The sequence below is a fragment of the Aulonocara sp. 'chitande type north' Nkhata Bay genome, linkage group LG6 (assembly GCF_057382095.1).
Source record: "Aulonocara sp. 'chitande type north' Nkhata Bay isolate Kocher_YH1m ecotype deep benthic linkage group LG6, A_spYH_male_GT1.1, whole genome shotgun sequence".
Classification (NCBI taxonomy): domain Eukaryota; kingdom Metazoa; phylum Chordata; class Actinopteri; order Cichliformes; family Cichlidae; genus Aulonocara; species Aulonocara sp. 'chitande type north' Nkhata Bay.
In genome coordinates, this window is record NC_141349.1 from 44856090 (window position 1) to 44871884 (window position 15795).

The 15795-nt window shown below is 48.6% G+C and overlaps 1 protein-coding gene and 1 pseudogene across 3 annotated transcripts in view; one reads left to right on the forward strand and one right to left on the reverse strand.

Moving 5' to 3' along the window:
• The window catches only part of LOC147328703 (calpain-2 catalytic subunit-like), a 36228-nt pseudogene extending 20864 nt beyond the window's left edge, over positions 1-15364 (forward strand). Inside the window, exons 12-22 of the transcript XR_015130004.1 lie at positions 3520-3840; positions 3910-3974; positions 4258-4309; positions 4399-4477; positions 5392-5508; positions 5664-5702; positions 5785-5862; positions 9006-9127; positions 14051-14112; positions 14198-14313; positions 14391-15364. The product of XR_015130004.1 is annotated as a calpain-2 catalytic subunit-like (transcript). The remainder of the gene's footprint in view (positions 1-3519; positions 3841-3909; positions 3975-4257; positions 4310-4398; positions 4478-5391; positions 5509-5663; positions 5703-5784; positions 5863-9005; positions 9128-14050; positions 14113-14197; positions 14314-14390) is intronic.
• The window catches only part of aars2 (alanyl-tRNA synthetase 2, mitochondrial (putative)), a 19247-nt gene continuing 18064 nt past the window's right edge, over positions 14613-15795 (reverse strand). The window contains exons 21-22 of one of the 2 annotated variants that reach the window (XM_086297266.1): positions 15699-15795; positions 14613-15386 (exon numbers count right to left, since the gene is read on the reverse strand). The exon at positions 15699-15795 is cut by the window's right edge and continues 17 nt beyond it. In XM_086297266.1, the coding sequence (XP_086153392.1) occupies positions 15222-15386; positions 15699-15795 (262 nt within the window). In that variant the 3' untranslated portion in view covers positions 14613-15221. Of the gene's footprint in view, positions 15387-15698 lie in introns of those variants that run through there. The other variant, XR_015129987.1, reaches the window with a different exon arrangement.

Consider the following 15795-nt stretch of genomic DNA (forward strand, 5'->3'; position numbering starts at 1 on the left):
TGCTGTTAAATGTGCTCAGTGCCCCAAAGTCCCCCAAACCAATAAGGAAAATAAGGTTACTGTCATGGTCCTGCGGCCATGACTCAGTGACTTTGTGTTTGTGTTCTTTATTGTTATTACTTTCATGATTATTCGTGGCTTTTTTGGGATGGTTTGTGTTTGGGATTTTAGATACTGGGTTCTGGGTTTGTGCTCCCTCTATTGGTCCCTGGTGTTAGTGTTCCCCTGTCTCGTCAGGTTAATCAGGTCCAGCTGTTTCCCCCACCTGTGTGTGATTCCCAGTGTCTCTCTGTGTACTTATAGTGCGTGTTTTCCTCTGTTCCTCGTCGCGACGTCTGTGTTCATACCCTGTGAAATTCCCTGCGTGCTCTCCCTGCTGTTCTCCCTTCATGTTCAGGTTTGCCACTCCTTTGTGTAGTTTCTCCCAGTTTAGTTCGTCCTTAGTTCAGTTTTGCCATCTCCACTTTATGCTTGGTATTGTCAATAACCTGGCGGGTCGCGGAGTATGGGGGTGCCTACTGGGGTCAGCGGGGGAGCTGGCCCCAGGGAGGGGTCACTTGCCCCTCCCTTCCTTCCCTGCCCATCTCCAGCTGCCTCCCTCTTCCCGCTCCACCACAACCACCCACACATGCAGGGCCTTGGAGTAGGGGTATGTCACCAGGGTGCAGAGGAGGCTACCCCCCCCCTCTGTCCCCTTCTGGCTGCCTCTGCCTCAATTTTATCCCACAACTTAGACATTCACATTACTCACACTCTCATTACACATACATATAGGATCTTGGGGGTGGGCACGATACACGGAGTCCAAAGTACCATCAGGGTGTACACCTCACCCCTGGCATCGTTGCCCACCTCTCAATTTTAAATACACGTAGACATTGAGGGCTAGCAGGAGGGACCATGCGCTTACCTGCTGCTCTCTGGCAGGTAGCTCCATGCCCTCCTGGGTTTTAAATGCACCTTAGAACACACATGCATCAACATTACAATGAGCGGGTGGAGGGAGGTTCGGAGTCTTCTCTCACCCCCATTCTCTGCGACCTGCTGGAGCGGGGGGGCTAGGACTAGGAGGAGGAGTTGGCCGTCCGACTGCGGTCTGGAGTGTGGAGCCTTCCTGCTGCTGCGGAGTCGGGGCGGTCTGCCTCCCCCCACCGCAGGGAAAAGGGAAACACCACCTGGGTCTGGGTGCAGTTCCCCCCTCCAGGGGCGGGGGCACCTAGACCCGGTTTGTAGAGTACGCTTGGGGAGTGTGATCGTGTGTACAGCGTCTCTTTATGTCTGTCTCCACGTTGGTTGAGTGTGGAGTAAGTGCATATGAGAGCATGAGGGTGGGAATGGATGTTTGTATCTGTGTGTGCCTGTATGTCTGTGTCTATATGTCAGGTTGGGTGTCAGGCGCCACCTCTCTGGGGACATCTCAGGCCCTCCAAGGTTTGGAGGCCTATCTCCCCCTACCACCACTTCCCCTGCCAGTGGCGGACCCCCTCAGACATCGGTGCGTTGGTGGTTCTTTGTGTCCGGGGATGGGCGTCCGGGTACACACCGGCTCACTCCTTGGCGGCCGCTTATCGGGGCCTGGAGCCTGGGGCTCGCTCGGGCCACTTCGGAGGTGGGGTGCCCCCGGCCTCTCGGCCTGGGGCTCGGTCACTCAGGCGCAGCTGGCTGCCGGCGGAGCTCACGGGCGCGTCACTGCAACTCCCCCTGGCTTCTGCTCCGCGGCTGCTGAGTGAGCCCTCATCTGGGACTCTCCTCAGCTCTTTCCGGGACAGTGGCGCAGCTGCCCCTCTGTTGGTCTTCCTTGGTCTCTTGTGTTCTGGGGGCCTCTGGATGTCTGGAGTTTTGATCTCCTCCACACCTGCTTCATGCCCTGGAGGACGGGGCTGTGGCCCCCCCACACCCTCTAGCAGATTATTACATGAAGGAACCTTTTAAAAAAACAAAAAACAAGCGCGTCCATGCTCACAGGTGTACACACGGGTGATCACACCCACAAACTACACCCTTTTTGGCTCCTACCTCAAAGCACACTGTGTTCTGTTGATCTTATGTGCTGCACAATAATGTTTAACATTTAGTATTTACTGTCATATTCCCATATATCATTGTGATGTTGTTTATTCTATTACTCTTGTTCTCTTCTGCTTGCTTTCTTTTTTCTTTCTCAGCAGGTGATCCAGGTGATTGATATATGCATTTTTTTTCCTTTTCTGCTCATTCTGTTGGTTTTTGTCTTTTGCCCTTCTCCCCCGTCCCTCTTCTCAGCTTTCTTTCTCCCCTTCTTTCCCCCAGTCAAGTCTGTCCCGTATTCAGTAAGTGAAAATAAAATGAACAATAAAAGGTGAATCAAATGGACCATTACGGCAAGGCTGGGATGGTCAATTTGGTAAAGTAAATCCGTTGGGCATCTTTCTTTGCCTTTAGACAATAATTCTGATGCAAAAGAGCCAAACGGGACAGGCAAAAAAAAAAAAAAAAAAAAAAAAAAAAAGGGCAGGGTTGTTTTTTTTACATGCTTGTATTTATTAGCCTCTTTAGTTGACACAGAGACATATGCAGTTTTCACCTTCACTTTTTCCATCCAAACTTCAGCTGAAAACGTGCTGTAATTGGTTTGCCTCAATGCTATGTTGTTCACTTGCACACAGATTTTCCATACGCATGCCTAGTTATTTGTGAATATCTGACCTATAACAAACAGCTGTTGGCTGGCTGCTTAGTTCTGCCTCAGATGAGAGCAACCTCTTTGCCACAGTCGACATACAAATAAATAAACCGTTTATTTATCAGGCTTTTAAACAACATCGAGCTCGTTATACAGTCGTTAGGATGACTTGTGTCATGCATCAGTTTGAAATGTCATCTTGTGACCTTATTATCCCCCGTTGTTGTGATTAAACCTGTATTTGTGAAAAAAAAAAAAAAAAAAAAAAAAAAGGTATTATCAATAAATCACCCTTCACGTCTGAAATAGTGCTGCGTTTGAGTCCTCCTTCCACTCTTCACACGGCCGCTGACCCGGACCGTGACAGTTACAAAGAGCCAAGAGCTATCTGTAACACACACTTGTTGATGCAGAGTTAAGCAAACATCAGCGAGCTGCACAAACCTAGACAAGCAACAAAGGCTTCACTGGAGCACATCTAAGACTAAAGATGTGATCACTGATTTTGGGACGAGCACTTACACATGAAGTCCTCTTCTAAAGTGCAGGGGTGTGTTTATCGACTCAGGGCTGAAGTTTAAAGCAAACTGAAGCTGTGTGTCAGAAGCCTCATCGGCGACTCTCGAGCCTCAGAGGCTTTCTCACTCGCACTTTGATAAAAACACGATGGTTTCATTTCATCAGCTTTTACTGATTACATGTTTAAGTAACAGCTGATTGGTGAAGCACATCCCTGTACAGCAGTTAGCCGTTTGCACGGCGAGTCTCAGCTGTTGTTGTTGTTTGCTGTCTGTAGGACTCAGAGATGCCTCCGTCTCCAGGTCTCACCTTCTTATTCTTCTGCGGTCCGTATAAAGGTCGTTCTAACGTCCGCCTGGGCCCGGACGTCCTCCTGAGAGACCAGTCAGTGGCTCGCAGTCACGCCTTCATCAACCTGAGGGAGGTATGCGATCGCTTCAAATTGCCACCCGGAGAGTACGCCATCGTCCCGTCCACCTTCGAACTGCACCGCAAAGGAAGCTTCGTACTGACGGTGTTTACGGAGAAGGAAGCCCACACCAGGTCCCGACTTCAGGGTGACAGGGTTACGCTGCATAACCGCTACACAGTCTGACATCTGCTCTCCTGTTTCAGCCCCATGAGCTCCAGCAGATTTTGGACAAAGCGGAGTAAGAAGAGTTTAACGTTTCACCGGATTGGGCCCACAGGAAAGTCCTGCTGATGGTTGTGCTCTGCTCTGATTTCAGGGTCGGACATTACAACCGATGGCTTCAGCCTGCAAACCTGCTGTGACATCATCAGCCTGCTGGATGTATCCTTCATACGAAATCATGACACGCAGACAGTATCACATGCTAACGTGTGTTTGATAGAGTTTTAGGACACGCCTCCACTGGAAACTACAAAAAACACAGAAAACCAGAATTTTCTAACATCCATGCAGTTTACAGCCCATCAGCAGAAAACTGATACGTGATCAAGGAGTGATCGAACTGACTGAGCAGTTACAGAGTGTGAGCCAACCATCGATGATGCGTGTGACTCACCTGTGTGGCGTCAGGTGATCAGGTGTGCGGTTCCTGAACTGACCTCAGACTGACGGCAGCTCCAGACTGGGCCTGCTGGGTGAAGATGCAGACGTACCTGGTGAGTTCTCGCCTGTGTGTGAGCACTGTTACAGCTTCTGTCAGAGTCGGCATGGCGATGACCTCACTGCTCGCTGCTGTCGTGTGCAGGAGATCTTTAAGAGTCACGACTCGGACGGGTCTGGCACGATGAGCAGCCACGAGATGAGAGCGGCTCTGGCTGAAGCCGGTAAGACTCCTAAATTCAAATTTTATTTGTCACGTACACAGTCATACACAGTACGATATGTAGTGAAATGCTTGGACAACTGCTCGTGACCTAAAGAAAACAAAAAAGGAAAAGGCTATGAATAAGATAGGAAATAAATATGAAAAATTAAAAAGGGTAAATTTAACTAAGAAGGAATAAAATATAAATTAAGGTTAAAAATGAAATAACTGTACAACACAAATTAGAATGAAGGGTAAATTTAACTGGGAAGAATAAGATAAAATATATAAATTAAAGTTGAAAATAAAATAACTGTACAACAAAATACACAATATAGAACTATATAAGAATGTATGAAGAAATCTAAATATAAATAAATATATACACAATAACAGCAGCTGTACAAGTATTAACTGGAAATGAAGAATATAGTGACCAGTGTTGTGCAAAAACAATGTCCAGAAAGTCCAGTGTGTGTGTAAGAACCATATGTGTGGGTCAGTACTGTGTGGTGGTGTGATTGAGAGACCGTATCGCCTGCGGGAAGAAGCTCCTCCTCAGTCTCTCTGTGTTGGTCTTCAGGGAGCGGAATCGCTTTCCTGACCTCAGCAGAGAGAACAGTCTGTTGTTGGGATGGCTGAGGTCCTTCACCATCTTCCTGGCCTTGGTCCTGTAGATTGAGTGCAGGTCAGGGAGCTCGGAGCGGCCCCGCCCACTCCCACTAGGAGTGGGCGGGGCCAACCGACGGCCCCCTTTCAGCCCACTCCACGCACTTCCACAAACTCTCCTTCAAAGCTGACATCTACTGCTGTGGGAGGAGCTACAGCAGGAGACGTATCCATGATTGGCCCTCTCAGGTGGAAAACAGAGCTCCTGGACAGGTCTACCTGGCATGCGTGTCTCACCTGGTGGCTCCTCCTCTTGTGTTTCAGGGTTCCAGCTGAACAGCACAGTGATCCAAGAGATTGTCGCTCGCTACACCGACAGAAGCTACGCCATCGACTTCGACCGTTTCATCGGCTGCTTGATCCGTCTGGAGATGCTCTTCAGTGAGTTCCCACCGCTCCTAGTATTCCCACTGCTCACACTATTCCCAGTATTCGAACTGTTCCCACTCAGTGTTCCCACTGTTCCCAGTGTCCTCAGCTGTCTGTGGTTGTGCTTGTACGTAACGTTTTAAATGTTTTCTTATTTCCCACTTCAGGGATGTTCAGGACTCTGGATCCAGCTGGACCTGCAGCAGGTAAACCACACCTAAGCAGTGCAGTCCCTCTCTTATTGGCTGACATACATGAAATCATCACTGACCTCATTTCCTTCTGCAGTGGCTGTGCCTCACCATCAACTGACAGCTGCCACTCCAGGAGCATGCTGGGAAAATGATTTAGGCAGCACTGTCTTTGGTAAGCTGAAGGCATCGTATCCAAAGCAGCGTTAGCATCATGCAGTAGCTGAACAGTTTAACGTGCACGTTTGTGTTGGAGGATAATGTTGGCAAAAAGTCTAAAGAGGCTCCAGCGAGCATCGCGAACATGTTCACTGTGAATGATTTTGTTTCCTTGCAAGTAAAATAAACACGTTGGATTGGCTGCTGTGTCTCAGTTATAACAGATACCATGGTTACCGTGCAAAGGACAGGAAGCTGATGCTCCGGTCGCTGACTCTGAAACAGTCCAAATAAAATCTGAAGAAAAGCTTTTGTGTTTGTTTTCTGTTTGCGGCTGTTACCCAATCAGCACTCTGCCTCTGCTGGACGTCAGAGGAACTGCAGTGAGTCAGTGCCCACAGACTCATGCTAACATGTTTACAGCCTGATACACAAACTGGTCACAACACCTGCACCGTTGACTCACCTGTTGAAATTATCACCCGAACTCCTCCAAGGTCCGCGGCGTGTCCTGGAAGAGACCCACGGTCAGTATCCGCTCCAATCCCGCACCTGTCGCACCTGCGTTACCTGAAACACGCTGATCAAACGGGCCGCTGTCAGGGTTGATTGGCAGATTGATTGATGATCAGGCTGAGCATGAGTGAGTGATCACTTTTATCTGGTCAATGAAACTGACCTGAGAGCAGCCGAGCTACCTGTGGCTCTGCTCGGCTCTCAGGTGAGTCTCACCTGAGCTCCGCTGCTTAAATTAGATGTTTTTTGCATGGAGTCTGGTTTGATAGCAATCATCTGTTTTTGCTCAGCCTGCTTCCTCAGAGCTGATAATCAGCCGTGACATCACACACCTCTCAGACCACTCAGAGATCAGCTGATCACAGGTGTGATTAAAGTGCCTGAAGGAGAGCTCCTCAGGTGAGCTGACCCTGTTTCTTGATCACGAGCTTTCACTTTGATCAGTGAGATTGAACTGTCACAGAGCCGCGTCTGTCTGGTGATTATTGATCACTACGGAACGAGTTGGCGGCCGTGTGATGAAAACGCTGTTTCAGGTGCACACAGGAAGCACGATGACCTCACGCACAGGAAGAGTGACCTCAGAGAGCTGGCTGTTAAAAACCCTTTTGCTCAGTTTTCTCCACCATCAATCAATCAATCAATTAGTCTTTATTTGTACAGCAGTGTTGGTGCACGTCAGGCAGCTGATGATGACTGTTGCTTATGTGCAGGAGCTGACCTCTGACCCAGAGTTCATTGTATCCGGGGCCTCGAGGACCGACATCTGTCAGGGAGCTCTGGGTGAGAAACTGCTGTTCTTTGATTACCTGCGCAGGTAACGCAGGTAACTTGATGACTTGATGTTTTTATCCACAGCGTTAATGTGCGCAGTGAAGGATTCCACTTCTTGTGTCTTGATTTTGACCCAGGTGTCGTCCACATATCTGTACCAGTGCTGGGTACTCTTCCTTTGAAAGAGCCAAGAGCCTTCCTTTCCACTTCCTCCATGTAAAGGTTGGCTACAATAGGTGACACGGGGGAGCCCATGGCACAGCCATGTTTTTGTCTGTAAAAGCCTTCGTTGTACTTGAAATATGTAGTGGTGAGGCAGAGGTCTAACAGTGTGCATATCTGATCGGGTGTGAAGTTGGTCCTGTCCTCCTTCACTGCGCACATTAACGCTGTGGATAAAAACATCAAGTTCACCAGGGAAGACACAAAGGACGACTGTCTGCCTTTCCTGGACTGCGCTGTGCACATTGAAGAGAACGGCAAACTCAACATCGAAGTTTACGGGAAGCCCACACACACGGACCAGTACCTCCTCTTTGACTCCCATCACCCTCTGGAACACAAACTTGGAGTAATCAGGACCCTACACCACCGGGCAGAACATGTTCCCTCTAAGCCTGAAGGAAAAAAGAAGGAACACACACATGTAAAGGAAGCACTCAAAACATGCGGCTATCCTAAATGGGCGTTCTTAAAGTCAGCAAAGAGGCACAGAAAAGAAGACCAGACACCAGCGAGGGAGGATAAGAAGGACAGACGCAACAACATTGTCATCCCCTATGTAGCCGGTGTATCAGAAAAACTCAGGAGAGTTTTCTCCAAGCATGACATCCCAGTGTATTTCAGACCCAGCAACACGCTCAGACACAAACTGGTTCACCCGAAAGACAAAACCCCAAAACACAGACTTAACAATGTGGTGTATGCTGTACAGTGCAGCGAGGAATGCCCAGACCTCTACATTGGAGAGACCAAACAGCCACTTCACAAGCGCATGGCACAACACAGAAGAGCCACCTCCACAGGACAAGACTCAGCAGTCCATCTGCATCTAAAGGTCAAACGTCACTCTTTGAGGATGCCAATGTTCACATTTTGGACAGAGAGGACAGATGGTTTGAAAGAGGAGTGAAAGAAGCATCTATGTCCACTGTGAGCGACCATCTTTGAACAGAGGCGGGGTTTACGACACCAACTCTCTGCCATCTATAATCCAGTTTTGAGATCCTCCCCAGACGCCTTAACGCCCACTCACATCTACTCGTATCTGAGTCGATCAATCGATGATGCCAGTCGTTAGAAAACGCACTCATGTGCAGGGGACACCTGAGACTGTTTGTGTTTCACATCCACAGCAGAGCTGGAAAATTCCACTCAGCTGCGTGTGTTTTTTAACAGGTGTGTGTGTGTGGCGAGTGTCATCTTGTCAACACAAACTATAAACATGCTGACAGGTGAGTGGGTGGCAGCTACTTCACTGTGACGTGAGCCTGTAGTCTAGTAATAGTTTCTATAGTAACAGAGGGAGACGCCCAGCAGAGTGTAGCCAATCAGACGGCAGCTTCCCCTGTAAAGGTGTCTGACTCCAAACAAGGAAACGGGTGAAGTTTTCTTTGAAAACAGGTGTGAAAAACGCCCGAGGCGGGTGTGTCATCCACCTGTCAAACATGTTCTGTTTACATCTTACAGCCTGTAGAGTAATCAGAGTATCAGCTGACTGCGTGGCATCACAGGCCCATTGGCAGGTTAAAGGACCAATCAGATTTGGCTTTGATGTCCATCAGCAGTTTCCCCTCGCCGACTTCATATTCTGTGTGTGCATTTTGTTTATTTGACTTAAGTCCCCCCCCCCTGTCTGTCGTCGTCCAGGTGACTGCTGGCTGCTCGCCACCATTGCCTCTCTGACCCTGAATGAAGAGATCCTGGCTCGAGTGGTCCCGCAGGGTCAGAGCTTCAGAGATGGAGAGTACGCTGGCATCTTCCACTTCCAGGTAGACTTTCAGAAATTGCCCCGCTGACACCTGCACGCCGTGGCGGCGGCTTTGCACTCACTAACACGTCTCCAGTCACTCTAGAATAGAATAGAGTAGAGTAGTCCTTTATGGGTGCTCCACCCGACAGGAATTCAATTCAGTTTTATTTATAAAGCACATCAAGGCGCTTTATATTACACAATAATACATACAGAGAAAAACCCAACAATCATATGACCCCCTATGTGCAGCACCTTGGCGACTGAGGCACCGACCACAGTTGGTAGGTGGGGTTATTAGGGCTTACCTGTGATGGTTTACCTGAGACAGGAGGATCTGGCGATGGGCTCCAGGGGTGGCAGGGGTCAGCCAATGATTTTTTTGGGTGGTGTTAATGACCCTCTGGGCAGACTTCCTGTTCTCAGTCATACGAAACACCAGGAGAGCTCGCTCTCCACTGATCATCCTCATCATTTCTGCTTCACTGGCAGGGCTAGGGGCCAGGACTCTCCTCTTCGTGTTTTTGGGGATGTTGCTAACTCCGGGTCCGATAACAGGCACCACACCCGCAGTAGATGCGCTCGGTGTGAGGTCTCGCAGCAAGCTATCAAATACGGCGCATTTCTCGGCTTTTAAAAAAAAAAGCTATGCGTCGCCAGGTGTTTCATTGGATTTGAGGTGTTACCTCCTTTGCACAGTATCACAGTATCAGCTTAAAGCACTTGTTGCTGCTGAGTTTGCATCTTTTGCTGTGAAATACAGCCAGACTTTGACCGCTTCACCTTGGGCATTTTTAATCTGTAGCTCTGCTCTAAAAGAACGTACGTACCTGGGCCCGCCTACTATCCTTGGAAACGTAAAATGATTGGCTAGAATCTAAAGTGTGTCACAGCTCAGGAAAATAAAGCACCGAAATGTGCGCTGCTTTTCGGTCTGGTTACTACCGTTTATGTCAGAACCAGTGCCATCATGGCACCGGACACCGGTACCCATCCCTAGTCACGTGTGCTCCGCGACATGTCTGTGTGGCTGCGAGCAGAACATGAGCACAGCATGAGGTGCTCTCAAAGCTGTTTTGACAGAATGAGTCACCTGAGCAGGTGTCCGTGAGTCTGCCCCTCCCTGCTCAGGCGGAGGCTGAGTGTCTGCTGCCTCCTGCTGGCAGGTCGTTGCAGGAGTGAGACTGGAGAGTGGCAGGTTAGGTGTGAGGTCAGACAGATGCTTAGATTACAATAGAAGGCCTTTATTGTCCCTATACAGATGGACAATGATATACAGAGAGGAGAGGAGAGGGCAGTCGATGATCTTTTGTGTTGTCTTGACTACACTTTAGTGCAGCTGCCGTACCATACTGTGATGCAGTAGGTTAGCAGGCTCTCAATGGACGCTCGGTAGAAGGTCAGCAGCAGGTTGGAGTTCAGCTTGTACTTCCTGAGGACCCTCAGGAAGTGCAGCCACTGTTGGGCCTTCTTAATGACCGCTGAGATGTTGTCTGTCCAGGAGATGTCAGCAGAGATGAGGACACCAAGGAACCGGAAGGTGTGGACCCTCTCCACACACTCCCTGTTGATGTAAAGGGGGGCCAAGTCAGTGCTGTGTCTCCTGAAGTCAACAATGAGCTCTTTGGTTTTCTTAGTGTTCAGTGTCAGGTTGTTCTCTGAACACCAGGCCTCCAGCTTCAGGACTTCCTCTCTGTACTCTGCCTCGTCTCCCTTCGAGATGAGTCCGACTACCGTGGTGTCATCAGCAAACTTGATGATGAGATTGTTGTTGTGGGTCGGACTGCAGTCGTAGGTGTAGAGAGAATACAGGAGGGGGCTCAGCACACAGCCCTGTGGGGAGCCGGTGCCCAGTGTGCGAGTGGAGGAGAGATGGGGGCGGAGCCTCACAGTCTGGGGCCGGTTTGTTAGAAAGTCCTTTATCCAGACACATGGTGCTGGCGTCCACGGTGCGCTCAGGTCATCTCAAGCCTGCGTGCTGACAGCTGCTGACAGCTGCTGATGGCTGCTGTGCGGCATTGGTCTGTCAGGGTCGCCTTGAGGCGACTGCTGTTGCGATTTGGTGCTATAAAAACAGAGCTGAAGCCTCTTTCATCAGATGACCATGACCTTTAACCTTTAACCTGACTCACAGGTTAACACACCTGAAGGTGGCGGAGCTGTAAACTGCCCAAACTCCTGCCTTAATAGAGCTGCTCACACTGATCAGAATCAGAATCAGAATCGTGTTTATTGGCCAAGTATATGTGCAGACACATACAGGGAATTTGGTTCCGGTAGATGGTGGCTCTCAAGCACAGCAATGTAAAACACACACACACACACACACACACACACACACACGTCTATATATACACATACATACACATACGTACACAAAGCTGTGTAAACCAACTATAAATAACGAATCTAAACTTATATACATAAAATACAGAAATGAATGAGGTGGAATGAATACTACACAATGTACATAAGGTGCAGCTGCAGTCTGGCAGTGGGAGCAGTGTGACAGGTCAACTGTTTAGGAGGGAGATGGCGAGGGGAAAGAAACTGTTCCTGTGTCGGGTGGTCCTGGTCTGCAGGCTTCTGTACCGTCTGCCAGAGGGCAGCAGATCAAAAAGTCTGTGTGCAGGGTGTGAGGGGTCTGTGATGATTTTCCCTGCCCGTTTCCTGGTTCTTGAGAGGTACAGATCCTGGATGGAGGGCAGGGGGGCGCTGATGATCCTTTCTGCTGCCCGTACAGTCCGCTGCAGTCTGCTCCTGTCCTGTTTAGTGGCTGCTCCATACCAGACTGTGATGGAGGAGCACAGGACAGACTCAATGACTGCAGTGTAGAACTGGATCAGCAGTTCCTGTGGGAGACTGTACTTCCCCAGTTGTCTCAGGAAGTACATCCTCTGCTGGGTCTTTGTGAGGATGGAGTTGATGTTGGTCTCCCACTTCAGGTCCTGGGAGATGGTTGTACCCAGGAACTTGAAGGTCTTCACAGTTGACACAGGGCTGTCTGATATGGTGAGGGGGAGGCAGAGTTGAGGGATGTCTCCTGAAGTCCACTGTCATCTCTACAGTCTTAAGAGTGTTCAGCTCCAGATTGTGCTGACTGCACCAGAGTACCAGCCGCTCAACTTCTTGCCGGTTAGGCAAGATCAGTTAATCAGTGTATTGATTATTGTCACCTGGCTGCTGCTGTGAGGTGGACTCACAGGTCTGTGACCCCGACCGTTTGTCTACCTGTAGACAACTGTAGCTGCCTCCACCAGTGTGTGAATGTGAGAGTGAATGAATAGTGGCATTGTAAAGCGCTTTGAGGGTCTTGAAAAGCGCTATATAAATGCAATCCATTATTACCTGAGCGACAGACTGCACATTTTCCACAGGTATGTGGAACAGGTGACGTCAGTGGTTCACATCAGTGGAGGAGGGAAAACAAATAAAGTCCAAATAAAAGTGTTACACGCTGGTGCTGTGGACCAAGATCGAGAACTATCTGATGAGTACAGGCCGGGAGAGCGTGATGAAGGCGAGGGTGGTGGAAAGATTAGTACACCGGTTCCTCTGCGCGCTCACCAAACCTGACACGCACACATTCTCACTAATCAGGTGTTATGACACCTAGCAGCAGGCTGCCGCTCTTTCGTGGCGATAACGTCTCATTTGTAGCCACAAAAGTTTAACATTATCTCATGCAGAGCTTAAATAATGCATCAGAGCACCACCTAGTGTTGGGTTTTTGCCACAGCTGCCCCAAATTACCAGTATCAATAGTTAATCCACCAGTGTGCACAAACACTTTAATCTAAATTAAATTTTTAACTAAAATAGATAATTACTGCTGTTACCATGGACTCAAATGTACTTTTTTACTTAAAAAATAATAAAGCATATTATTGTCTGTGAAGGTTCTCAGTCATCCAGGTCATCGTAGTCTAAGGAGCTTGGAAAGAAAAGTGTCTGGACTTCCTTAAGTTGCTTTAAGACATTTCAACTATCAGCAGAGAAGCTTCTTCAGTTCTAGGGTCAAATGGTGGAGAGTCCCAGATTCAAACCCAGTGGGATGATAATAATAATATGTTTTATTATTATTGTTTTATTATTATTGTTTTATTATTATATGTTGTTAAGATAAATTATTAGTTAGTTCATTCCTGAACAGAAGCAAATTTTGGTGATTTGACGTTGTGATTTATTAATTAGTGACGGCTCAGAGACGTCCACACTGTAAAAAATATTCTTAGTTTGTTAACTTGTTTTTGACAGGCGCTTTAAATCTGTTCAGGACTGTATATGATCATGTTGCCTGGCAACCGCATTAAAATCCCAGGTGAAACCAGAGCGCGTCACTGTCAGATCTCTGGAAGGTGGCGCGACCGCTCGCTGGAGCGACCGCTCGCTGGAACAGCCCTCTTTGTTCTACAGTCTTTGTGCAGCTGATCGCACAGCTGGTGTTGGAGCTTGTTGGTCTGGTGACTCAGGCGGGCTCTCCATCAGTCCTCGTTTATAAAGTGCTTTAAGAACAGTGGCGCTCAGTGGGGTAATTAGCCTGTAGCGCTTCGCGGCCCGTTTGACTCGAGCTAAACAAGTAAAAGAATGTTTGTGGCAGCTGCTCGAAGCTTTATTGATCTGCTGTGATATTGATAGCATCGATTAGTTTGGTCCTAGCGCTCCTTCATCCTCCATCCGCTGTGCTGCCTTTACCCTAAGATACACAACCTCTTTGTGCCCAATTACAAAAGAGGCGGAGTTTGCTGCCATCAAACTCCGCCTCTTTCATGTGATCTCGCTCGTAGCTAGAGTAATGAATCCCAGACGTGTGCCTGATCATGTAATTGCACACCTGCTGCTTCAGTGACGCCGGACAGCGAACCCATCCTGGAGCCAGAGGTCATTCCACCGGGCATAGGCGTGCTGATCTGACGCCGCTGTGATGCGTTTCTGTTGTCAGAGTCTAGCGTGACAGGGACGTGGACAATTCAGGGTCCATGAGGTCGGCGGTGGAAGACGCAGGTGAGCTTCGTCAGGCCTGTTTGCTTGCTTGAGTGCTTACCTGTATGTGCTCACATGTGTGACCTCTGACCTCTGTGTGCTGCAGGTTTCTCCCTGAACAATCCGCTCCATCAGGTCCTGTGGCTTGCTACAGCGAACCTGATCTCACCATCGACTTTGACAACTTCGTGGGCTGCTTGGTGCGTCTGGAGGCCATGTTTGGTGAGTCGTCGCAGCCCTGAGTCACAGATGTTTCCATCTTCATCCTCCTCTTCATCCTGTCCATTTCCTCTCTGCAGAAGCTTTCAGCGCTCTGGAGAAAGACGGGTTGGGAACCATCGAGCTCAACCTGATGGAGGTACCATCTTCATTATTAACCACACAGCCATCCTCACTCAGCGCTGAAGCAGGCTCCACCTACTGGTGACTCTAAGCAATTAAGAGTTGACCTTTTCATGACCCTTGAAGGGTTCCTCACCTGTAAGGAGGCGGAGCTCTGAGTGTAATGAAATGACAAAACGGTGAACAAAGTTTTTTATTAATATTCAAACCCAAAACAAAGACACAGCACCTCTGCAGGACACCTTTAAAGCTGCTGAGACTCTTATTTAGAAAGTCTACATGTTTACTTCCTGTTCACAACAGGAATTTCAGGTGAATGTGAAGCTGCTGGTTTCTCGTTTATAACCAATCTATGGGTTGGACGGGTCGTAGCTTTATTCAGGAAATGAAACTTTATTCTGAAAAACAAAGTTTGGTTTTAAGCTGAGTTGTCACCCCTGGCAGGCTTTTATTTTGAAAGCCCAGACTTGGTGAGGGATCACCTTTGAAAAGATTTAGGTGTGTTTGGTCACATGATTTAACACCTGTGTTTGTGTCTTTGCAGTGGCTCAACGTGTCGCTGCTCTGAGGTCCTCGAAACGCCAGGTGATGAACCTGCTGGGTGCTGGTTTCTGATTGGTTAATCCTCCCTGTGCTGTGATTAGCTGAGTGTTTCATAATGTAACCTTTCACAATAAAGAGAATATCGAGAGCAGGGCTGTCTGTCCTCTTTGAAATCAAACTTCATGTGTTCAAAAAGTTCGCCTCAGCCTATCATCCAATGAGAAGAGGGTCTCTTTATGACATCATCACTGCATTCTCTGGGAGGCGAACTCCTTGGCCCACCTCAGAGCCTTGGTGATGTCATTGCTGTTTCCTGTTCCCTTGGCAACCACCTCTGAGCCACCGGCGCTCCCGTTGAGGTGGTAACACACAGCCACTGCCCAATCAGAAGCGACGAGGGATGGCGAGACCTGCAGAGGAAGGGGCGGTCAATTAGGCGCTTCCTTTTCCTGATCAGACATTGTCCAAACAGCTCTGAGAATGTTCACCGTGTTTTAGTGATAGAAAGCTACCGTCAATAGAGCACTGTTACCACGGTAACTGACTGAGCATTTAACTGTCTCCTGGAAGCAGAAAAGTTTGATCTCAGAATTAACAAACTCAGAGTTTCATTTACACCTTTGTTTAAATAAGAACGGCTTTTTTGATGTCACATCCTGTTAAGCCTCACATTTAAGACAAACATCACAGTGGGCGGAGCCTGGCTGCTTAATGGTAGTTACCTTGGGAACCTGACAGGCACACAAAACCTTGCCAGAATGCCTCTGGTGAGCGAGCAGCATCACATGACTGAGAGGAGCAGTGGAGCTCAGCTGGTTC